The sequence below is a fragment of the Engystomops pustulosus genome, chromosome 9 (assembly GCF_040894005.1).
Source record: "Engystomops pustulosus chromosome 9, aEngPut4.maternal, whole genome shotgun sequence".
Classification (NCBI taxonomy): Eukaryota; Metazoa; Chordata; class Amphibia; order Anura; family Leptodactylidae; genus Engystomops; species Engystomops pustulosus.
The window spans coordinates 104,215,814-104,241,642 of NC_092419.1; the positions used below are offsets into that span (position 1 = coordinate 104,215,814).

At 45.5% G+C, this 25,829-nt stretch overlaps 1 protein-coding gene across 3 annotated transcripts; it reads right to left on the reverse strand.

Annotated features, from left to right (window-relative positions):
• ARAF (A-Raf proto-oncogene, serine/threonine kinase) lies at nucleotides 1–25,829 on the reverse strand. 3 transcript variants are annotated; one of them, XM_072125128.1, is made up of 18 exons: nucleotides 25,687–25,829; nucleotides 23,122–23,162; nucleotides 21,501–21,747; nucleotides 20,619–20,722; nucleotides 19,986–20,088; nucleotides 19,750–19,901; nucleotides 17,906–17,992; nucleotides 17,764–17,814; nucleotides 17,638–17,722; nucleotides 16,962–16,989; nucleotides 16,748–16,866; nucleotides 16,311–16,513; nucleotides 16,057–16,233; nucleotides 15,847–15,893; nucleotides 10,916–11,034; nucleotides 10,155–10,286; nucleotides 9,808–9,942; nucleotides 1–961 (listed from the first exon to the last, which is right to left on the reverse strand). In XM_072125128.1, exons 3-18 carry the CDS (start codon nucleotides 21,738–21,740, stop codon nucleotides 821–823), a joined length of 1,923 nt encoding a protein of 640 aa, XP_071981229.1. In that variant the 5' UTR covers nucleotides 21,741–21,747; nucleotides 23,122–23,162; nucleotides 25,687–25,829; the 3' UTR covers nucleotides 1–820. The 3 variants fall into 3 exon arrangements, with proteins under 3 accessions (XP_071981229.1, XP_071981227.1, XP_071981228.1); XM_072125126.1 differs by having other exon boundaries at nucleotides 17,764–17,817; nucleotides 25,687–25,828; XM_072125127.1 differs by lacking the exon at nucleotides 25,687–25,829 and adding an exon at nucleotides 25,598–25,639 and having other exon boundaries at nucleotides 17,764–17,817.

A 25,829-nucleotide genomic window follows, 5' to 3' on the forward strand; every position in this document is an offset into this window, starting at 1 on the left:
AAACGTATTTTATTTAAAACTATATATATTACACATCCTTTATATTCATTGCATTTCCGATTTGCGATCCGTTCCCTCACCGTACGGTTCTCAAGCATTGACCAGGCTCAATTTAACCCCTTCCTCACCACCCACAAAGCGCCAGCAAAAAGACGGGCGACTTTAAACACATGACAAAGCGAGATTGATGCTAGAAAAAAAAAATAATAATAATAATTATTCCATAATTTCACTTCTCTCCTTTTTCTTATGTCTTTACAAACGATTCTTCCCAAATTAACGGAAAAAAATAACCCCCACAAAAAAAAAAAAAAAAAGACTGCAGAAGATTCTGGGAGAGGAGGGATCAGGCACATGTAGAAATAAATATCTTCCCCGCTTGGGTTCACGTCAGTCTCTAAAGAGTTAATGTGCAGGAGGCGGGGCCCGAGGAAGGGGGAGGGGCATTGTATACTATGATTGGTTCATGGAAAATCATTTTCGGCCTCAGTGAACGGTTTATTTGATTGGTTCCTATCGTCCCACAATGGCAGATAACCTGCAGCATCTCCAGTCCCACCATAGTCCAGTGTTCATCCGATGCGGTGCATTGGGGGAGGAGCTTGGCACCTCCTCCGTTACAGTATGGTTTCCACATAGTAGCAGCGTGCGGCCGGTACAGGAGTCCGATCACCCAGGAATCAGAAGCAGCTCAGCACAGGAGTCCAGTACAGAAGCTGAGGAGAGGAGAGGGGGGAGAGAAGTACCAGGGGAGGAGAGCGCAGACAGGGGCCCCTGCACCAGACACTGCCATCTACAGGAAGCCGATAGATGGCGCCACTCACTGAGGAACCAGGCGCAGAGTGTTGATCAGGAAGGGGTTGAGGTCCTCGGAGTTGACCGCTCGATGTAAAGAAGGTTCAGACGCACTGCGCTCTATTTTTGGGAGAGCTCGCTGCAGAAGCTCAATGGAAGAGAGAATCTACAGGAGAGAAGCGGAAATATCACATCCTGTATTAAACCGCAGAGCTGCACTCACTATTCTGCTGCTGGTGCAGTCACTGTGTACATACATGACATTACTTATCCTGTACTGATCCTGAGTTACATCCTGTATTATACTCCAGAGCTGCACTCACTATTCTGCTGCTGGCACAGTCACTGTGTACATACATGACATTACTTATCCTGTACTGATCCTGAGTTACATCCTGTATTATACCCCAGAGCTGCACTCACTATTCTGCTGCTGGTGCAGTCACTGTGTACATACATGACATTACTTATCCTGTACTGATCCTGAGTGACACTGTGTATTATACCCCAGAGCTGCACTCACTATTCTGCTGCTGGTGCAGTCACTGTACATACATGACATTACTTATCCTGTACTGATCCTGAGTTACATCCTGTATTATACTCCAGAGCTGCACTCACTATTCTGCTGCTGGCACAGTCACTGTGTACATACATGACATTACTTATCCTGTACTGATCCTGAGTTACATCCTGTATTATACCCCAGAGCTGCACTCACTATTCTGCTGCTGGTGCAGTCATTGTGTACATACATGACATTACTTATCCTGTACTGATCCTGAGTTACATCCTGTATTATACTCCAGAGCTGCACTCACTATTCTGCTGCTGGTGCAGTCACTGTGTACATACATGACATTACTTATCCTGTACTGATCCTGAGTTACATCCTGTATTATACCCCAGAGCTGCACTCACTATTCTGCTGCTGGTGCAGTCATTGTGTACATACATGACATTACTTATCCTGTACTGATCCTGAGTTACATCCTGTATTATACTCCAGAGCTGCACTCACTATTCTGCTGCTGGCACAGTCACTGTGTACATACATGACATTACTTATCCTGTACTGATCCTGAGTTACATCCTGTATTATACCCCAGAGCTGCACTCACTATTCTGCTGCTGGTGCAGTCATTGTGTACATACATGACATTACTTATCCTGTACTGATCCTGAGTTACATCCTGTATTATACTCCAGAGCTGCACTCACTATTCTGCTGCTGGCACAGTCACTGTGTACATACATGACATTACTTATCCTGTACTGATCCTGAGTTACATCCTGTATTATACCCCAGAGCTGCACTCACTATTCTGCTGCTGGTGCAGTCACTGTGTACATACATGACATTACTTATCCTGTACTGATCCTGAGTTACATCCTGTATTATACTCCAGAGCTGCACTCACTATTCTGCTGCTGGCACAGTCACTGTGTACATACATGACATTACTTATCCTGTACTGATCCTGAGTTACACCCTGTATTATACCCCAGAGCTGCACTCACTATTCTGCTGCTGGTGCAGTCACTGTGTACATACATGACATTACTTATCCTGTACTGATCCTGAGTGACACCCTGTATTATACCCCAGAGCTGCACTCACTATTCTGCTGCTGGTGCAGTCACTGTGTACATGCATGACATTACTTATCCTGTACTGATCCTGAGTTACATCCTGTATTATACTCCAGAGCTGCACTCACTATTCTGCTGCTGGTGCAGTCACTGTGTACATACATGACATTACTTATCCTGTACTGATCCTGAGTTATATCCTGTATTATACTCCAGAGCTGCACTCACTATTCTGCTGCTGGCACAGTCACTGTGTACATACATGACATTACTTATCCTGTACTGATCCTGAGTTACATCCTGTATTATACCCCAGAGCTGCACTCACTATTCTGCTGCTGGTGCAGTCACTGTGTACATACATGACATTACTTATCCTGTACTGATCCTGAGTTACATCCTGTATTATACTCCAGAGCTGCACTCACTATTCTGCTGCTGGCACAGTCACTGTGTACATACATGACATTACTTATCCTGTACTGATCCTGAGTTACATCCTGTATTATACCCCAGAGCTGCACTCACTATTCTGCTGCTGGTGCAGTCACTGTGTACATACATGACATTACTTATCCTGTACTGATCCTGAGTTACATCCTGTATTATACCCCAGAGCTGCACTCACTATTCTGCTGCTGGTGCAGTCACTGTGTACATACATGACATTACTTATCCTGTACTGATCCTGAGTTACATCCTGTATTATACTCCAGAGCTGCACTCACTATTCTGCTGCTGGTGCAGTCACTGTGTACATACATGACATTACTTATCCTGTACTGATCCTGAGTGACACTGTGTATTATACCCCAGAGCTGCACTCACTATTCTGCTGCTGGTGCAGTCACTGTGTACATACATGACATTACTTATCCTGTACTGATCCTGAGTTACATCCTGTATTATACTCCAGAGCTGCACTCACTATTCTGCTGCTGGTGCAGTCACTGTGTACATACATAACATTACTTATCCTGAGTTACATCCTGTATTATACCCCAGAGCTGCACTCACTATTCTGCTGCTGGTGCAGTCACTGTGTACATACATGACATTACTTATCCTGTACTGATCCTGAGTTACATCCTGTATTATACCCCAGAGCTGCACTCACTATTCTGCTGCTGGTGCAGTCACTGTGTACATACATGACATTACTTATCCTGTACAGATCCTAAGTTACATCCTGTATTATACCCCAGAGCTGCACTCACTATTCTGCTGCTGGTGCAGTCACTGTGTACATACATGACATTACTTATCCTGTACTGATCCTGAGTTACATCCTGTATTATACCCCAGAGCTGCACTCACTATTCTGCTGCTGGTGCAGTCACTGTGTACATACATGACATTACTTATCCTGTACAGATCCTAAGTTACATCCTGTATTATACCCCAGAGCTGCACTCACTATTCTGCTGCTGGTGCAGTCACTGTGTACATACATGACATTACTTATCCTGTACTGATCCTGAGTTACATCCTGTATTATACCCCAGAGCTGCACTCACTATTCTGCTGCTGGTGCAGTCACTGTGTACATACATGACATTTCTTATCCTGTACTGATCCTAAGTTACATCCTGTATTATACCCCAGAGCTACACTCACTATTCTGCTGCTGGTGCAGTCACTGTGTATATACATGACATTACTTATCCTGTACTGATCCTGAGTTACATCCTGTATTATACTCCAGAACTGCACTCACTATTCTGCTGCTGGTGCAGTCACTGTGTACATACATGACATTACTTATCCTGTACTGATCCTGAGTTACATCCTGTATTATACCCCAGAGCTGCACTCACTATTCTGCTGCTGGTGCAGTCACTGTGTACATACATGACATTATTTATCCTATACTGATTCCGAGTTACATCCTGTATTATACTCCAGAGCTGCACTCACTATTCTGCTGCTGGTGCAGTCACTGTGTACATACATGACATTACTTATCCTGTACTGATCCTGAGTTACATCCTGTATTATACCCCAGAGCTGCACTCACTATTCTGCTGCTGGTGCAGTCACTGTGTACATACATGACATTATTTATCCTATACTGATTCCGAGTTACATCCTGTATTATACTCCAGAGCTGCACTCACTATTCTGCTGCTGGTGCAGTCACTGTGTACATACATGACATTACTTATCCTGTACTGATCCTGAGTTCCACCCTGTATTATACTCCAGAGCTGCACTCACTATTCTGCTGCTGGTGCAGTCACTGTGTACATACATGACATTATTTATCCTGTACTGATCCTGAGTTACATCCTGTATTATACTCCAGAGCTGCACTCACTATTCTGCTGCTGGTGCAGTCACTGTGTACATACATGACATTATTTATCCTGTACTGATCCTGAGTTACATCCTGTATTATACTCCAGAACTGCACTCACTATTCTGCTGCTGGTGCAGTCACTGTGTACATACATGACATTATTTATCCTATACTGATTCCGAGTTACATCCTGTATTATACTCCAGAGCTGCACTCACTATTCTGCTGCTGGTGCAGTCACTGTGTACATACATGACATTACTTATCCTGTACTGATCCTGAGTTGCATCCTGTATTATACCCCAGAGCTGTACTCACTATTCTGCTGCTGGTGCAGTCACTGTACATACATGACATTACTTATCCTGTACTGATCCTGAGTTACATCCTGTATTATACCCCAGAGCTGCACTCACTATTCTGCTGCTGGTGCAGTCACTGTACATACATGACATTACTTATCCTGTACTGATCCTGAGTTACATCCTGTATTATACCCCATAGCTGCACTCACTATTCTGCTGCTGGTGCAGTCACTGTGTACATACATGACATTACTTATCCTGTACTGATCCTGAGTTACATCCTGTATTATACCCCAGAGCTGCACTCACTATTCTGCTGCTGGTGCAGTCACTGTGCATACATTACATTACTTATCCTGTACTGACCCTGAGTTACATCCTGTATTATAACCCAGAGCTGCACTCACTATTCTGCTGCTGGTGCAGTCACTGTGTACATACATGACATTACGTATCCTGTACTGACCCTGAGTTACATCCTGTATTATACCCCAGAGCTGCGCTCACTATTCTGCTGCTGGTGCAGTCACTGTGTACATACATGACATTACTTATCCTGTACTGATCCTGAGTTACATCCTGTATTATACACCAGAGCTGCACTCACTATTCTGCTGCTGGTGCAGTCACTGTGTACTTACATGACATTACTTATCCTGTACTGATCCTGAGTTACATCCTGTATTATACTCCAGAGCTGCACTCACTATTCTGCTGCTGGTGCAGTCACTGTGTACATACATGGCATTACTTATCCTGTACTGATCCTGAGTTACATCCTGTATTATACACCAGAGCTGCACTCACTATTCTGCTGCTGGTGCAGTCACTGTGTACATACATGACATTACTTATCCTGTACTGATCCTGAGTTACATCCTGTATTATACTCCAGAGCTGCACTCACTATTCTGCTGCTGGCACAGTCACTGTGTACATACATGACATTACTTATCCTGTACTGATCCTGAGTTACACCCTGTATTATACCCCAGAGCTGCACTCACTATTCTGCTGCTGGTGCAGTCACTGTGTACATACATGACATTACTTATCCTGTACTGATCCTGAGTGACACCCTGTATTATACCCCAGAGCTGCACTCACTATTCTGCTGCTGGTGCAGTCACTGTGTACATGCATGACATTACTTATCCTGTACTGATCCTGAGTTACATCCTGTATTATACTCCAGAGCTGCACTCACTATTCTGCTGCTGGTGCAGTCACTGTGTACATACATGACATTACTTATCCTGTACTGATCCTGAGTTATATCCTGTATTATACTCCAGAGCTGCACTCACTATTCTGCTGCTGGCACAGTCACTGTGTACATACATGACATTACTTATCCTGTACTGATCCTGAGTTACATCCTGTATTATACCCCAGAGCTGCACTCACTATTCTGCTGCTGGTGCAGTCACTGTGTACATACATGACATTACTTATCCTGTACTGATCCTGAGTTACATCCTGTATTATACTCCAGAGCTGCACTCACTATTCTGCTGCTGGCACAGTCACTGTGTACATACATGACATTACTTATCCTGTACTGATCCTGAGTTACATCCTGTATTATACCCCAGAGCTGCACTCACTATTCTGCTGCTGGTGCAGTCACTGTGTACATACATGACATTACTTATCCTGTACTGATCCTGAGTTACATCCTGTATTATACCCCAGAGCTGCACTCACTATTCTGCTGCTGGTGCAGTCACTGTGTACATACATGACATTACTTATCCTGTACTGATCCTGAGTTACATCCTGTATTATACTCCAGAGCTGCACTCACTATTCTGCTGCTGGTGCAGTCACTGTGTACATACATGACATTACTTATCCTGTACTGATCCTGAGTGACACTGTGTATTATACCCCAGAGCTGCACTCACTATTCTGCTGCTGGTGCAGTCACTGTGTACATACATGACATTACTTATCCTGTACTGATCCTGAGTTACATCCTGTATTATACTCCAGAGCTGCACTCACTATTCTGCTGCTGGTGCAGTCACTGTGTACATACATAACATTACTTATCCTGAGTTACATCCTGTATTATACCCCAGAGCTGCACTCACTATTCTGCTGCTGGTGCAGTCACTGTGTACATACATGACATTACTTATCCTGTACTGATCCTGAGTTACATCCTGTATTATACCCCAGAGCTGCACTCACTATTCTGCTGCTGGTGCAGTCACTGTGTACATACATGACATTACTTATCCTGTACAGATCCTAAGTTACATCCTGTATTATACCCCAGAGCTGCACTCACTATTCTGCTGCTGGTGCAGTCACTGTGTACATACATGACATTACTTATCCTGTACTGATCCTGAGTTACATCCTGTATTATACCCCAGAGCTGCACTCACTATTCTGCTGCTGGTGCAGTCACTGTGTACATACATGACATTACTTATCCTGTACAGATCCTAAGTTACATCCTGTATTATACCCCAGAGCTGCACTCACTATTCTGCTGCTGGTGCAGTCACTGTGTACATACATGACATTACTTATCCTGTACTGATCCTGAGTTACATCCTGTATTATACCCCAGAGCTGCACTCACTATTCTGCTGCTGGTGCAGTCACTGTGTACATACATGACATTTCTTATCCTGTACTGATCCTAAGTTACATCCTGTATTATACCCCAGAGCTACACTCACTATTCTGCTGCTGGTGCAGTCACTGTGTATATACATGACATTACTTATCCTGTACTGATCCTGAGTTACATCCTGTATTATACTCCAGAACTGCACTCACTATTCTGCTGCTGGTGCAGTCACTGTGTACATACATGACATTACTTATCCTGTACTGATCCTGAGTTACATCCTGTATTATACCCCAGAGCTGCACTCACTATTCTGCTGCTGGTGCAGTCACTGTGTACATACATGACATTATTTATCCTATACTGATTCCGAGTTACATCCTGTATTATACTCCAGAGCTGCACTCACTATTCTGCTGCTGGTGCAGTCACTGTGTACATACATGACATTACTTATCCTGTACTGATCCTGAGTTACATCCTGTATTATACCCCAGAGCTGCACTCACTATTCTGCTGCTGGTGCAGTCACTGTGTACATACATGACATTATTTATCCTATACTGATTCCGAGTTACATCCTGTATTATACTCCAGAGCTGCACTCACTATTCTGCTGCTGGTGCAGTCACTGTGTACATACATGACATTACTTATCCTGTACTGATCCTGAGTTCCACCCTGTATTATACTCCAGAGCTGCACTCACTATTCTGCTGCTGGTGCAGTCACTGTGTACATACATGACATTATTTATCCTGTACTGATCCTGAGTTACATCCTGTATTATACTCCAGAGCTGCACTCACTATTCTGCTGCTGGTGCAGTCACTGTGTACATACATGACATTATTTATCCTGTACTGATCCTGAGTTACATCCTGTATTATACTCCAGAACTGCACTCACTATTCTGCTGCTGGTGCAGTCACTGTGTACATACATGACATTATTTATCCTATACTGATTCCGAGTTACATCCTGTATTATACTCCAGAGCTGCACTCACTATTCTGCTGCTGGTGCAGTCACTGTGTACATACATGACATTACTTATCCTGTACTGATCCTGAGTTGCATCCTGTATTATACCCCAGAGCTGTACTCACTATTCTGCTGCTGGTGCAGTCACTGTACATACATGACATTACTTATCCTGTACTGATCCTGAGTTACATCCTGTATTATACCCCAGAGCTGCACTCACTATTCTGCTGCTGGTGCAGTCACTGTACATACATGACATTACTTATCCTGTACTGATCCTGAGTTACATCCTGTATTATACCCCATAGCTGCACTCACTATTCTGCTGCTGGTGCAGTCACTGTGTACATACATGACATTACTTATCCTGTACTGATCCTGAGTTACATCCTGTATTATACCCCAGAGCTGCACTCACTATTCTGCTGCTGGTGCAGTCACTGTGCATACATTACATTACTTATCCTGTACTGACCCTGAGTTACATCCTGTATTATAACCCAGAGCTGCACTCACTATTCTGCTGCTGGTGCAGTCACTGTGTACATACATGACATTACGTATCCTGTACTGACCCTGAGTTACATCCTGTATTATACCCCAGAGCTGCGCTCACTATTCTGCTGCTGGTGCAGTCACTGTGTACATACATGACATTACTTATCCTGTACTGATCCTGAGTTACATCCTGTATTATACACCAGAGCTGCACTCACTATTCTGCTGCTGGTGCAGTCACTGTGTACTTACATGACATTACTTATCCTGTACTGATCCTGAGTTACATCCTGTATTATACTCCAGAGCTGCACTCACTATTCTGCTGCTGGTGCAGTCACTGTGTACATACATGGCATTACTTATCCTGTACTGATCCTGAGTTACATCCTGTATTATACACCAGAGCTGCACTCACTATTCTGCTGCTGGTGCAGTCACTGTGTACATACATGACATTACTTATCCTGTACAGATCCTGAGTTACATCCTGTATTATACACCAGAGCTGCACTCACTATTCTGCTGCCGGTGCAGTCACTGTGTACATACATGACATTACTTATCCTGTACTGATCCTGAGTTACATCCTGTATTATACCCCATAGCTGCACTCACTATTCTGCTGCTGGTGCAGTCACTGTGTACATACATGACATTACTTATCCTGTACTGATCCTGAGTTATATCCTGTATTATACTCCAGAGCTGCACTCACTATTCTGCTGGGGTGTTAGTATTACCTGTGGGAACAGTGGCCTCTCCTCCCTCTTGAACTTCAGGCAGTTTGCTAGGAGTCTCTTCATGGCTTTGGGGCAGTTGTTGGAGACTTTGCTGAGGTCAGGGCTGAGGTATCCGCGGCCGACCATAAAGATGATCTGCAGAGCAGGAAATAACATGAGATTGTGATTCAGCGACACATTCCCTTTCTAGAAACACATGACCCACTCATACACATTATGTACCCCCAGCACCTACTGCAGCCCCCGGTGTGTGATTATAAAGTTGGAGACTACTGGGTCCATGATAATAAAGATAGATGGGAAACCCCTAAGAAGTACTACAAGTCCCAACAGTCTGTGGTTGCCACCTGGTCTCTGTTGTTGATATTTGCATATGGTAACAATCCGGCCATCAGCTCATACAGCACCACCCCGTAGGCGTAGACATCTGACTGGAAGCTGTAGGGACTGTTCTCCTGCATTCTTATCACCTCCGGGGCCTAGAACAGAGATCCAATAGATGAGCATGAGAGAGACACGACACCAAGCCTCAGGGATCACCCAGCCCCAGGATGCACCCAGCAGCCAGAGTGCACCCGGCCCCGGGGAGCACCCAGCAATCAGAGTGCACCCGGCCCCGGGGAGCACCCAGCAATCAGAGTGTCCCCGGCTTCAAGGGAGCACCGAGCAACCAGAGTGCACCCTGCTCCAAGGGAGCACCGAGCAACCAGAGTGTCCCCAGCCCAGGGGAGCACCGAGCAACCAGAGTGCACCCTGCTCCAAGGGAGCACCAAGCAACCAGAGTGCACCCGCCCCCAGGGAGTAACCAGAGTACACCCGCCCCCAGGGAGTAACCAGAGTGCACCCGCCCCCAGGGAGTAACCAGAGTGCACCCGGCCCCAGGGAGCAACCAGAGTGCACCCGGCCCTGGGGAACACCAAGCAACCAGAGTGCACCCGGCCCCAGGGAGCAACCAGAGTGCACCCGGCCCCAGGGAGCAACCAGAGTGCACCCGGCCCTGGGGAACACCAAGCAACCAGAGTGCACCCGGCCCCGAGGAGGACCAAGATACCAAAATGCACTCGGCCCCGGGGAGCACCCAGCAACCAGAGTGCACTGAGCCACTCACCATCCATAGGATGGAACCACTAGGTTGCTCCACCTGCTGCGATCCGCTCCACCTCGTCTTGACTGTGGCCAACCCAAAGTCCCCAATCTTCACAGTGAGCCCCTCGTGTAGAAAGATATCTTAAGGTCCAGTTAAGGAGGAAATTTAGGGTTAAAAAAGGTGGAAGGGCTGCTGTCCAGGAACAGACTGGAAAGTGGGTTATAAGGAGCAGCATAACCCCTGCATTACACTGGAGGCACGGGATGGGGTTTGGATAAACCGGAAAGAAAGCTGGCACGGCGCTGTTGTAAAGAGAGACTTCTGTAGATTATAAGTTTTATTTTTTCCAAATAAGAGTAGACGCGTTTCGGGCGGGAAGCCCTTCCTCAAGTACAATATGGAAAGTAGTTTCTAAGCAACATTAAAAAAATGACATTGAAAGAAATATTCAGAATATACTTAAAAAAATATAATAATTATACATAATCGTCCATATAAAATGAAAATATCAGGGAACATAAATATCAGGGAACATAAATATACATATATAAAAACAATGATGTTAGTAGTAGTAGTAACCATAATGATAATAAAACATCGTTTATAAATGCCTTGAAGTTATTATATATTATAGTTGTAGTCATACTAAAAAGATAAATAGAATGAGATCAATAATTAATATATATAAAATATATAAAATAGACAATAGTGGTGGCAGTGTGGGCCAGACTCTATAAAAAATCATATAAGATCATACTGTAATTCATAGATGGAGAATGCTTCATAGGTAAGAGATCTGTCATACTATAGGGATGTGGCTATTATCGTTCAGCGCAATGTCAGATCAGTATCATCAACCCCTTGGGGTGTGATTAGATCGGATAGTGCATGATAAAGTTACTTACGGTGGCTGGGTTCTGAGTGGATGGATCGTAGAGACGCCAGCGCGCATCACACACAGACTTCTGTGTGGCGCGCGTATAAGCGTTCGATGGGCGGCAGTAGGAGGTAAGAAACCGGAAGCTAGCAACACTCCTCAAAAAAGGCCACGGTGAGGGCATTCTAAACAAAAATGAATTACTATATCTTTCAATACAAGAACCAACTACTCCGTTATTCTACTACTTACCAAAAGTTCATAAAAACATCACCAATCCCCCAGGTCGACCTATTATTGCGGGTATTAATTCCATCACTTCAAATTTGTCCCATTATATTGATCTCTTCTTGCAGGAATACGTTCTTAATCTGAGTTCTTATATCCAAGATACCACGGATTTCATCAACACCACCTTGAACTACCCCTGGCAAAATACCTACTATTTCCTCACCATGGACATCTGCTCTCTATACACTAATATTGATCACAACTGTGGAATACAATCTATCAAATATTTTTTGGAGAAAGACCCTCGGAATTTACCCTCACAAATTTCATTTATTTTAGAAGCTATACAATTTATATTGACCCACAACTACTTTTCATTTCAGTCAGATATTTACCTTCAAACAAAAGGGACGGCCATGGGCACTAAATTTGCACCCAGCTTTGCCAACCTAGTTGTTGGCCATTTAGAAGAAACATTTCTCTACCTACATCCCCTCTTTGCTAAGTGCAAAATGTACAAACGCTTCATAGATGACATCTTCATTATATGGCACGGTTCACTCGATGAGATTAATACCCTCATACATGACTTAAACAAGAACCCATGGGGTCTCCAGTTTACACATACCGTAACTAAGGACAAAGCAGAGTTCCTTGACATCGAAGTTTTCCCGAACTTGAATAACGTTCTAAACACTTGTACTTTTTTTAAACCTGTAGATAGTAACAGCTATCTTGATTTTTCCAGTGCTCATTTCAAAAAATGGCTCTTGAACGTCCCTTACGGACAATTCAAGAGACTCAGAAGAAATTGCACCACTGCAAAAGATTTTTCTGATCAATCCAACCAACTGGCCAGGAGATTTAAGGATAAGGGCTATCCCACTCAACTAATCCGAGATTCCAGAACAAAAGCAGAGCTAGTTAACCAAATAGATTGTTTAGACAAAAAAAGAAAGACTAAGACCAAAAAGGACAGCTCAGAGTCAAAAGACTTCACATCCAATTTTATTTCTACTTTCTCCCAACATTCGTCAAAGATCAAACAAATCTTCAATAAACATTGGAATGTATTACTTCTTGACCCACATCTAGGCAAGTCCTTGTCCAAAACCCCCAGATTCATTTATAGACGCAACACCACATTACGCAATACATTAGCACCCAGCCGTCTGAGGAAATTAAACAACTACGCCAACAAACCTAAAACATCCCTTTTTCCCACCATTAAGGGATCGTACAAGTGTGGACATACTCTCTGCAAATGTTGCCATTCCATCACACATCGGAAGAAAACCTTTCACTCAAATATTACAAATGAATCCTTTCCCATTAACTCTTTCCTTAACTGCAGCTCATCCTTTATAATATATCTCATAGAGTGCACTTGTGGGCTACAGTATATAGGTAGAACTACCCAACCACTAAAAAGCCGACTGAATAACCACAGGTCAAACATCCAGAAAGGGTTTCCTAAACATAGTGTGTCCAGACATGCGGCTGCCATACACGATTGCAATATGGAAGCTTTCAGTGTCACCCCTATAGAACAGATAGACAGCTCCTGCCACTCAAGATTTAATAAATTAAGACAACGTGAAATGTTCTGGATTTTCAAACTCAAAACACTGATGCCCAACGGACTCAACGAAACATTAGAAGATCCGAGATGATCAGCTCATTCTCTCATTTCCAGGAGATATGCACACTGCCCTATCTCTCTCTTCATATATGCTAATTCCACGATACTTCTCAATTCATCCTTCTTCTTATGTTCCCTCCATTCCACTTACTAATGTTTGTATGGTTACCTACACTATTCCAACAACCACCTGCTAATTAATTAGTTACCATTCCATCCAAGTTCTCCACTATCTATCTACAATTTTCTCAGCGCTGTCACTGTGACTCCTACCTCGGCTGGTCACCTTGACAACGCGACGCTCTGCTCCAGCCGTCTACTTCCGGTTTCTTACCTCCTACTTCCGCCCATCGAACGCTTATACGCGCGCCACACAGAAGTCTGTGTGTGATGCGCGCTGGCGTCTCTACGATCCATCCACTCAGAACCCAGCCACCGTAAGTAACTTTATCATGCACTATCCGATCTAATCACACCCCAAGGGGTTGATGATACTGATCTGACATTGCGCTGAACGATAATAGCCACATCCCTATAGTATGACAGATCTCTTACCTATGAAGCATTCTCCATCTATGAATTACAGTATGATCTTATATGATTTTTTATAGAGTCTGGCCCACACTGCCACCACTATTGTCTATTTTATATATTTTATATATATTAATTATTGATCTCATTCTATTTATCTTTTTAGTATGACTACAACTATAATATATAATAACTTCAAGGCATTTATAAACGATGTTTTATTATCATTATGGTTACTACTACTACTAACATCATTGTTTTTATATATGTATATTTATGTTCCCTGATATTTATGTTCCCTGATATTTTCATTTTATATGGACGATTATGTATAATTATTATATTTTTTTAAGTATATTCTGAATATTTCTTTCAATGTCATTTTTTTAATGTTGCTTAGAAACTACTTTCCATATTGTACTTGAGGAAGGGCTTCCCGCCCGAAACGCGTCTACTCTTATTTGGAAAAAATAAAACTTATAATCTACAGAAGTCTCTCTTTACAACAGCGCCGTGCCAGCTTTCTTTCCGGTTTATCCAAACCCCATCCCGTGCATGACTTTACCGGTGTAACCGCCCTGACGGGCCTATACCGGTAAGCTGTTGGGCAGCTACTGTAATATTTTCATGCGCTATTTAAGCGCACTAAAGGTGAGCGCAATTCGTGGGGGGGGAGGTGTAACACGCACCCATTCCCCCCTAACGACGTCTGTGACGTTTTTTTCGATAAATTTCTCCAATCCCACAGTAATACACGAGGCGCCGTCCTCTCGTTTTTTGCCTTTTGTTTTTGTCTCTTCTTTCCCAGTATTACACTGGAGGTACAGAGGTCTAATACATCAGGTGCTGCAGGGAAAACAAACACTTATTACAGACAATGCTACACCATGAAACGCCCTTAGAGGGAACCTGTCACCAGGGACCTAATTTTCACTAAAGACGGGTTACAGAAGCCTTTTATACCTGCAGTGCACATCTGCCTTTCTGCTCTCTCTAAGCATTTGCATTACTATATAATTGTGTGTTATGACTTACCTTGCACCCTGACAGAATCCTCTGTGTAGTCCCAGGGGATGGGCTTTGGTTTGGATGCATTTAAAAAAAAAAAACACGTGACTTGTCAGTGATGCAGACTCCTTAGCTCTCAGCCCCCACCTTTGTGCTCCTGTACAGCTCCTCCCTCCCCCACTGATGTCAGCTCACCAGGCTGTGAGCTCTGTGCAGGAGCAGGAGTTGTGCAGGAGCTCAAAAGTGTGTGAAATCAAGCATAGGTGAGAGCCCCATTAATGGTGATAAGCAGCCACATTGTAAGATGTTTCTGGAGTGCAGCGTGTCCCCTTAAAGAGCGTTATTTAAGATATGCAGCAAAGGGGTGTGGCTATGTGACAAAGGGGTTTGGCTACACTCATTCAGATCTGCAAGGGTCTGACAATCAGGACCACCACCAATTAGTTGCCTCTGTGAGAGAAGCCAGAAGTACAAGCGCCATTTTCCATGCTGTGGCCGACTGGGAAACTGCAGCTCCAATTCAAGTGAATGGGATCTAAGCTGCAGTAACACAGCTCCGCCACTACATAGATAATGCAGGGGGTCCCAAGTGTCAGACCTCTAGTGATAAGGTATTGGCTAGATCATAAATATACAGAAACTGTTAAACCACTTTAAGGATACTGTTGGATTTCAGATCACGGTGTATGATATTCTTCGCATGGAGGTAGCTGAAACACAAAAAAAAGGGAATTTTTTTTTTAAAGCTCTGCGTTTCTGCGGACCAGCCAGCAGGTGGCGCTCCATCACTGTAAATCGAAGCCCTTTAGTTTGCCCCATGCACTGCTGGTTGTGGGGGACGCCCAGGGCCCGGGGAGAGGGTCCATTACTTACTCCATCCCCTGTGCCGTCTGCCGCGCTATGTCGATCAGCTGGAAGACGTCAAAGCGGGTCTCGATGACATGAAGGTGTCGGTACAGGCTGCTCCCCTCGCACCACTGCGTGATTATTGCAAAGTTGGGTTTGGTCATGAAGCCCATGAAGAGGAGGATGTTGACGTGACGTGTTTTCCTGTAGGGAAGGAGGGGAAGGTGTTAGCCTCGTTATACCTGGGAGGGGTCACTCATAGCCGGGGGTCCAGCTCTCACCTGAGAACCTGCATCTCGTTCTTGAAGGCCTGGATCTGCTCTGCGGTGGGGTTGGTCACCTTGAGGATCTTGACGGCCACGTCTCCGTGCCACTTGCCTCTGTACACTGTGCCGAAGGATCCAGTGCCGATGCGTTTCAGTATGATCACCTCGCTGGAGTTCACCTCCCAGTAGTAGCTGGAGTCTCGGTAGCCCAGCTGCTTCTAGAGGAGAATAGACAAGACCGGGGTCATATGGGGGGAAGCTCCCCTGTACTGGGGACTGGACTGCTGGGTGTCCCCGTCACATCATAGAAGTCTATGGAGAGCAGGAGCAACCCTGGTCAGCACCCCAAAGACTTCAATGAGACCCCCAACAGGGGATAAGGCACATATAACCCTCCCAGTAAGTGGCCATCGCTCCTCCCCTGATCTAGGTCGTCTCTCCCAGTCACTCACCACTTTCTTCTTATCGTCAGAAGACGAGGTCCTCCGGTCTCTCGGGGCCTCCACGGGGGACTTGGCTTGTGGGGACTTGCTGCCGAGAGTGGCGGCGGTTTTGGGGGGTCCATCCTTGGCTGCAGACATAAGTTGCAATGTTATTCACAGGCAGAAGGGGGCGCTGGAGGGAGGGAGCACACATAGGGGATAGAGAAGGAGGAGGAGAACTCACGGGAGATGGCGGCGTTCCTCAAGGCCTCCTGAAGAAGAAGAAGAAGGTGACAATGAGTGACCTTACATGACCTGTCAGAGGGGTCTGCTCCTTATAAAGGGGGGAGGGGCAGTGGAGGCTACTATGCAGTCCCCCCAAAACCCACTACCACATAATAGCATTATAATATATCACCTCTGTTTATAAATCAATGGATAACAGGAGGAGGAGGAGGACAATGATGTCTGAAAATGGATGTATATGGCCGGCCGTGTCCATGACTGGTAGCCCCCCGCCCCCTACCTCTACCTGTATACTGTGCCCTCAGTTGCCCAGTATGGCTGCTTTACAGGGGGTGGTTCCTATACCGAGGGCTGGACGGTGTGGGGTTCACATACTGATCCATACTGACCTATCCTAATAAATAGCGCACACCCTGGTGACTGATAGCAAATGTCTTTACCTAAGACACCCCTCAAGGTGGTCCTACAACCAGCACACTGGCCCACCCATCAGCTCATCTTCACTATGATAATCCCCAGTGATCACCTGGAGGAACCATAAAGGGTCACATTACTCCTGCAGAGGCCACTAGAGGAGAAACGTGGTATTACCCATAATGAATGAGACCCCCGTGTACAGTACTGTCTCCACCCCTCTATAGCCGATGCACAGCGCCCCCTTCCTGACAGGGTACCTCAATAATGCTGTTATCCACGGGACCGGTGGTGCTGTCAATATGAACGTTGGGGGTGGAGGTGGAGCGATGCCGTTGCAGGGGTTGCCCCTCGCTGGGGAATGAAAAGGAAGCAGCTCCGTGCTGTGCCCCTCGCTGGGGAATGAAAAGGAAGCAGCTCCGTGCTGTGTCCGGGGGCTGCTGGAGGGAGAGATGGAATGGGGTGGGAACCAGGGACATCAACAGAGAATGGCGGAGACATGAAGAGGATGCGATGGGGGGTCGTTACCTGGATGGCTGTGGGGTGTAGGGTTCATGGATGATGCCGGGGGAATGATCGGGATACATGGCATAATCCTGATAACTGCCGACTGATCTGAGGAACAACAAGCAAACAACCCGGATTAGGAAGCAGGACCCCACAACCCTGGTAGCATCTTCTATGCAGATCCGAAATCCAGACCCTGTGCATAGGAACACCACAAACTCTGTGTGACCGCCTCCGCGACCCTACACCCGCCTGCCCCAACACTATGACCGCCCGCCCCCACATCCGCCTCTGCGAACCCTACACCCGCCCGCCTCCTCTGCAGAGAGCACAGCAGTGTGAGGTCTGATTACGTATCTCTCCAGGGACAATACATAACACTGGCTGCAGAGAGCACAGAGCACAGCAGTGTGAGGTATGATTACACATCTCTCCAGGGACAATACATAACACTGGCTGCAGAGAGCACAGAGCACAGCAGTGTGAGGTCTGATTACACATCTCTCCAAGGACAATACATAACACTGGCTGCAGAGAGCACAGAGCACAGCAGTGTGAGGTATGATTACACATCTCTCCAGGGACAATACATAACACTGGCTGCAGAGAGCACAGAGCACAGCAGTGTGAGGTCTGATTACACATCTCTCCAGGGACAATACATAACACTGGCTGCAGAGAGTACAGAGCACAGCAGTGTGAGGTATGATTACACATCTCTCCAGGGACAATACATAACACTGGCTGCAGAGAGCACAGAGCACAGCAACACTGGCTGCAGAGAGCACAGAGCACAGGAGTATGAGGTACGATTATATGTCTCTGCAGGGACAATACATAACACTGGCTGCAGAGAGCACAGAGCACAGCAGTGTGAGGTCTGATTATATATATCTCTAGGGACAATACATAACACTGCCTGCAGAGAGCACAGCAGTGTGAGGTCTGATTACACATCTTTCAGTGACAATGCATAACACCGGCTGCAGAGAGCACAGAGCACAGTAGTGTGAGGTCTGATTACACATCTCTCCAGGGACAATACCTAACACGGACTGCAGAGAGCACAGAGCACAGCAGTGTGAGGTCTGATTACACATCTCTCCAGGGACAGTACATAACACTGGCTGCAGAGAGCACAGAGCACAGCAGTGTGAGGTATGATTACATATCTCTCCAGGGATAATACATAACACTGGCTGCAGAGAGCACAGAGCACAGCAGTGTGAGGTATGATTACACATCCCTCCAGTGACAATACATAACACTGGCTGCAGAGAGCACAGAGCACAGCAGTGTGAGGTATGATTACACATCTCTCCAGGGACAGTACATAACACTGGCTGTAGAGAGCACAGAGCACAGCAGTGTGAGGTCTGATTACACATCTCTCTAGGGACAGTACATAACACTGGCTGCAGAGAGCACAGAGCACAGCAGTGTGATGTAAGATTATATATCTCTCCAGGGACAGTAAATAACACTGGCTGCAGAGAGCACAGAGCACAGCAGTGTGAGGTCTGATTACACATCTCTCCAGGGACAGTACATAACACTGGCTGCAGAGAGCACAGAGCACAGCAGTGTGATGTAAGATTATATATCTCTCCAGGGACAGTAAATAACACTGGCTGCAGAGAGCACAGAGCACAGCAGTGTGAGGTGTGATTGCACATACCTCCAATACCTAACACTGGCTGCAGAGAGCAGAGAACACTTGGAAAAGCTGAAATCCCGGAATAATAATTCATATATCACAATCCTGCTTCTACTAACAACGTACACAGTGGTCCTATTACACATCTCAAACACCGCTGTCTGAAGTATTGAGCAGCCCCTCGGCCCCTGTAAGGACGGGCACTTACTTGGGCAGCTTGGTGATGTCCACACAGGCGGTGGGCACCTTACTGCTGCAGTGCTGGTGAAACTTGTAGCCGCAGGTCTGGCAGCGGAAACCGTGAAACAGGAACTTGAGGCAGAAGTCGCAGAAGGCCAGGTTAAAGTGAGTCTTCCGCACCTGCAGCAAGGGATTGTGGGAAAGTGAAGAGAGGAGAAGACGGAGGTGGGGCTGATACAGGGGAGTCATACAAAGCCTACTCACAAAATTGTGCATGGACAGGGGGACGTCGGCCAGGACCTCCACCATCAGCTCCTCTCCCACCAGCGGCGTGATGTCCGTCTCCCAGTCTGTCAGGGTCTTACGTCTGTGGGATGAGAGCAGGAGGCAAGGGGTTAACACAGCACTTCCTAATATGTGGGGGTGATGACACCTCTGGGCATCACTACATGGCATTCAAACTGGCAATCACAGGGTACAGCTGACAACCCTCCAAGATGCATCCCTATGATAGTTCTTCCTGTCACTAAGACACAAGGCGTCTCCCCTGCCAGTGATGGCGTCTTGGAGGAGACAGAAGAGCGCGAGGATCTGCCGCAGTATGGCGTTACATAACCGCATCCAAGGAACAGCCATACTGAGAGTGAAGTGTGAGGGGATGGCGCTGCCAAGACTGCGCTGACTGACACCGGCCCATCTGGTAGGGAGACAGGCGCACACATGTAGCATCTCCTCTACAGGGGCGGCATCGTGATCGCACAGGGTAACCAGGGGGTTAATCTGCAGTCCTGTGCAAGATACACAGCTCTGCTACACAACAAACTTCACACTGCTGCATCAGCCAGGCTCAGCCCCTGCACACACCTCAATGATGACCCCTGCGCCCCCCGGACTTACCCGTGCAGGAGGCGATACACAGCGCAGCACTGCTGGTTCAGACCTCGGACCTTCAGAGCCTTATCCAGGGAGTCGTACACCGTCATCCCCGGCCGCACATTCACCTGGAGACACAGGAAAGACACAAGTGCATCACTGTATCCATTGTCACATGTCCAGCTAGTATATATCCCCATCTATCATATACATCTATTATCTATCCCCAGCTATCATATCTATTACCTATTATATACATCTATTATCTATCCCCAGCTATCATATCTATTACCTATTATATACATCTATTATCTATCCCCAGCTATCATATGTATCTCATATCTATCATATATATCCATTATCTGTCCCCCATCTATCATATCTATCTATTACCTATCATATATATATATATATTATCTATCATATACATCCATTATCTATCCCCAGCTATCATATCTATCATATATATCTATTACCTATCATATATCTATCATATCTATTACCTATTATATACATCTATTATCTATCCCCAGCTATCATTTCTATCATATATATCTATTACCTATCCCATATTTAGTATCTATCCCCATCTATCATATATAACCATTATCTGTCGCCTATATATCTATCATCTATCCACATCTATCATATATTTCCATTATCCATCTCATATCTATTATCTATCCCCATCATATATAAATGATCTATCCACATCTATCATATCTATTAATTATCATATATATCTAATATCCATCTCATCTCACATCTATCTATTATCTATCCCCTACCATATATATTATCTCTCTCATATCCATCTATCTATCCATCCCCCATATATCTACCATATATGTAACCCCCTGGCACCCCTCCGTCTCTCCCCTCACACATACAGCAGATAAGACTCACCACTGTCCTCTGCTGGTTGGGCAGATAGACTTTGACGGTGCCGGATTTGCCCTCGGTAGGGGGGGCTTCGCTCTGGGATCCCCTGTGTCCGTCGTGGTGTGTGGCTCCTCGTCCCCCTGGACTGGGCAGCTCCAGGACGGCGGCTGACAACATGACGGCGCTGCCCTTGCCCAGCTCCTGGGACAGAGAGCGCAGGGCGCCATTGGCCACGCTGCCTGGCGGGGTATGAGAGCGCTTCATCGGGACTCTGCAGACAAAGGAGCGCGGCTTAGAGAAGGAGCGGCGGGAGGACCTCCGGATCTCCCCCAGAAATGAGGACCTCCGCCTGCCGTCTCCCTCGCCCCGATCACCCACCACCCGCCGCTTTATATCGAGCTGCATCGCTCACACAGGGGAGAGGGCCATGTGCTGGAACAATACTGCAGCAGATGGAAGGAGAGGGGAGTCATAAAACAAGAGGGAAAGTGGGAGGTGGAGAGATGGGGAACAGCCTGACAACCACACAGCGCTTAAAGGGGACCTCACACCATTAAAGGGATCCTGGCAGCCAGTGTTATGTACTGTCCCTGGAGACATGAGTGTAATCAGACTGCTGTGTATGTATTTAGTAGTAGTAGTGTAATTATTCTTTTGTAAGTGTTCGTAGAAGCAGAACTGCAAAATGTTGATTTTCTATTACAGGATTGTATGTGTAGGGGCATGTCCTTACACTGCTGTTCTCTATGCTCCCTGCAGCAGGACCATGATAAATGGATTTATATTTCAGGGGATGGTAGCTATTTCAAGTGCATGTCCTCACACTGCTGCGCCCTGTGCTCTCTGCTGCCAGTATAAAAAATTGTCCCTTGGGAAGCAGGACTGTGAAATATGGATTTAAAATTCCAGGATGGTAGCTTGACCAAGTGCACTGGGAGCCTGTCCTCACTCTGTCCCAGTACAAACCTCCAATATAGACCTATATTTCACAGAACTGCTGCTACTAACAATACATAACACTGGCTGCTCAGAGCACAGCAGTGTGAGGACCCCCCCCCCCCCCAGTTCACTTGGGAGTACTACAATTCTTTAGTATAAAGGCAAAAATCACAGTCCTGCTGCTAATAACAACATAGACAAAGCGTACACCACATCTCTTCAGGGACAATACCTGACACTGGATGCACTCTGTATGGCCACAGCTGCTGTCAGGTTCCCTTTAGACTATACACATACATAGGTGATGTTCTTCTCTAGTAATAGGTCAGTGGTCCCCCAGTGGTCAGAAGACTCCATGTTTTCAGAGACTACAACACTCAGCATGCCCTGATAGCTGCAGGTAAGCTAAGAGTTGTAGTTTCTCTTCCGGACCACAGAAGATCAGAAAATTACTTTAGTTGTCACCAGTATCTGCAGCCTTGGGTGCTCCCTACCTGCAGGCACCACTAGAGGGAGCTCAGGGGTGTCCTACATACTGTCTGCACATAGAACTCTATCATACATTATCCAGTAAACTCTTCAGCTCCCTCTGGTGGTTACAATCATATCATAAAGTGGATTGGGAGCTCAGACGCCTATATATGAGGAAGCCGATGGATAATAATCAGGTCAATGCTTTACAGCATGCTGCAAAAACCACCCTCACCTCTGTGGGCTCCTATCCGCAGGCTCCGTGCTGTGCACTATCTGCAGGAAAGAGGAGTGTGAACAATTAATAGTAAAGTAGCAGGGATGCACAGTCTGGAATGAGCCAATTGTGGATTATTATAAGGTTATTCTGCTACACACAGGTAGGTAGACACTATAGGAGGTGTCATTACAGTACATACAGGTAGGTAGAGGCTATAGGACGCGTCATTACAGTACATACAGGTAGGTGCACACTATAGGACATGTTGTTATAGTAAATACGGGTAGGTACACGCTATAGGACGGGATATTACAGTATATACAGGTAGGTATACGCTATAGGACGGGATATTACAGTATATAAAGGTAGGTACACGCTATAGGACGGGATATTACAGTATATACAGGTAGGTACCCGCTATAGGACGGGATATTACAGTATATACAGGTAGTTACGCGCTAAAGGACGTGTTATTACAGTATATACAGGTAGGTACACGCTATAGGACGTGTTATTACAGTATATACAGGTAGGTACACGGTATAGGACTGAATATTACAGTATATACAGGTAGGTACACGCTATAGGACGGGATATTACAGTATATACAGGTAGGTACACGCTATAGGACGGGATATTACAGTATATACAGGTAGGTACACGCTATAGGACGTGTTATTACAGTATATACAGGTAGGTACACGCTATAGGACGGGATATTACAGTATATACAGGTAAGTACACGCTATAGGACGTGTTATTACAGTATATACAGGTAGGTACACGCTATAGGACGTGTTATTACAGTATATACAGGTAGGTACACGCTATAGGACGTGTTATTACAGTATATACAGGTAGGTACACGCTATAGGACGGGATATTACAGTATATACAGGTAGGTACACGCTATAGGACGGGATATTACAGTATATACAGGTAGGTACACGGTATAGGACTGGATATTACAGTATATACAGGTAGGTACACGGTATAGGACTGGATATTACAGTATATACAGGTAGGTACACGGTATAGGACTGGATATTACAGTATATACAGGTAGGTACACGCTATAGGACGTGTTATTACAGTATATACAGGTAGGTACACGCTATAGGACGGGATATTACAGTATATACAGGTAGGTACACGGTATAGGACTGGATATTACAGTATATACAGGTAGGTACAAGGTATAGGACTGGATATTACAGTATATACAGGTAGGTACACGGTATAGGACTGGATATTACAGTATATACAGGTAGGTACACGCTATTGGACGGGATATTACAGTATATACAGGTAGGTACACGCAATAGGACGGGATATTACAGTATATACAGGTAGGTACACGCTATAGGACGGGATATTACAGTATATACAGGTAGGTACACGCTATAGGACGGGATATTACAGTATATACAGGTAGGTACACGCTATAGGACGGGATATTACAGTATATACAGGTAGGTACACGCTATAGGACGGGATATTACAGTATATACAGGTAGGTACACGCTATAGGACGGGATATTACAGTATATACAGGTAGGTACACACTATAGGACGTGTTATTACAGTATATACAGGTAGGTACACGCTATAGGACGGGATATTACAGTATATACAGGTAAGTACACGCTATAGGACGTGTTATTACAGTATATACAGGTAGGTACACGGTATAGGACTGGATATTACAGTATATACAGGTAGGTACACGCTATAGGACGTGTTATTACAGTATATACAGGTAGGTACACGCTATAGGACAGGATATTACAGTATATACAGGTAAGTACACGCTATAGGACGGGATGTTACAGTATATACATGTAGGTACACGGTATAGGAGGTGTTATTACAGTATATACAGGTAGGTACACGCTATAGGACGGGATATCACAGTATATACAGGTAGGTACACGGTATAGGACTGGATATTACAGTATATACAGGTAGGTACACGGTATAGGACTGGATATTACAGTATATACAGGTAGGTACACGGTATAGGACTGGATATTACAGTATATACAGGTAGGTACACGCTATAGGACGTGTTATTACAGTATATACAGGTAGGTACACGCTATAGGACGGGATATTACAGTATATACAGGTAGGTACACGGTATAGGACTGGATATTACAGTATATACAGGTAGGTACACGGTATAGGACTGGATATTACAGTATATACAGGTAGGTACACGGTATAGGACTGGATATTACAGTATATAGAGGTAGGTACACGCTATTGGACGGGATATTACAGTATATACAGGTAGGTACACGCAATAGGACGGGATATTACAGTATATACAGGTAGGTACACGCTATAATACGGGATATTACAGTATATACAGGTAGGTACACGCTATAGGACAGGATATTACAGTATATACAGGTAGGTACACGCTATAGGACGTGTTATTACAGTATATACAGGTAGTTACACGCTATAGGACGTGTTACTACGTTACAGCAGTTATGAGGCGCCGCCGCTACCCGGCATGCCCCGCTGCCGTTGAGGAATGTGCGGTGACGTCACACCTCGGCCGTTCTCACTCACCCGGTGCTGGGAGCCGCCGCCGCCGCCGCCATGTCACACGGAGCACGTCCCGGTCCCGCCCCCTCCTGCGCCCAGGTCTCCGGGGAACGAGGAAGCGCGGCACGCCATTGGTGGAGAGGGACGTCAGTCACACGTCACAGGGT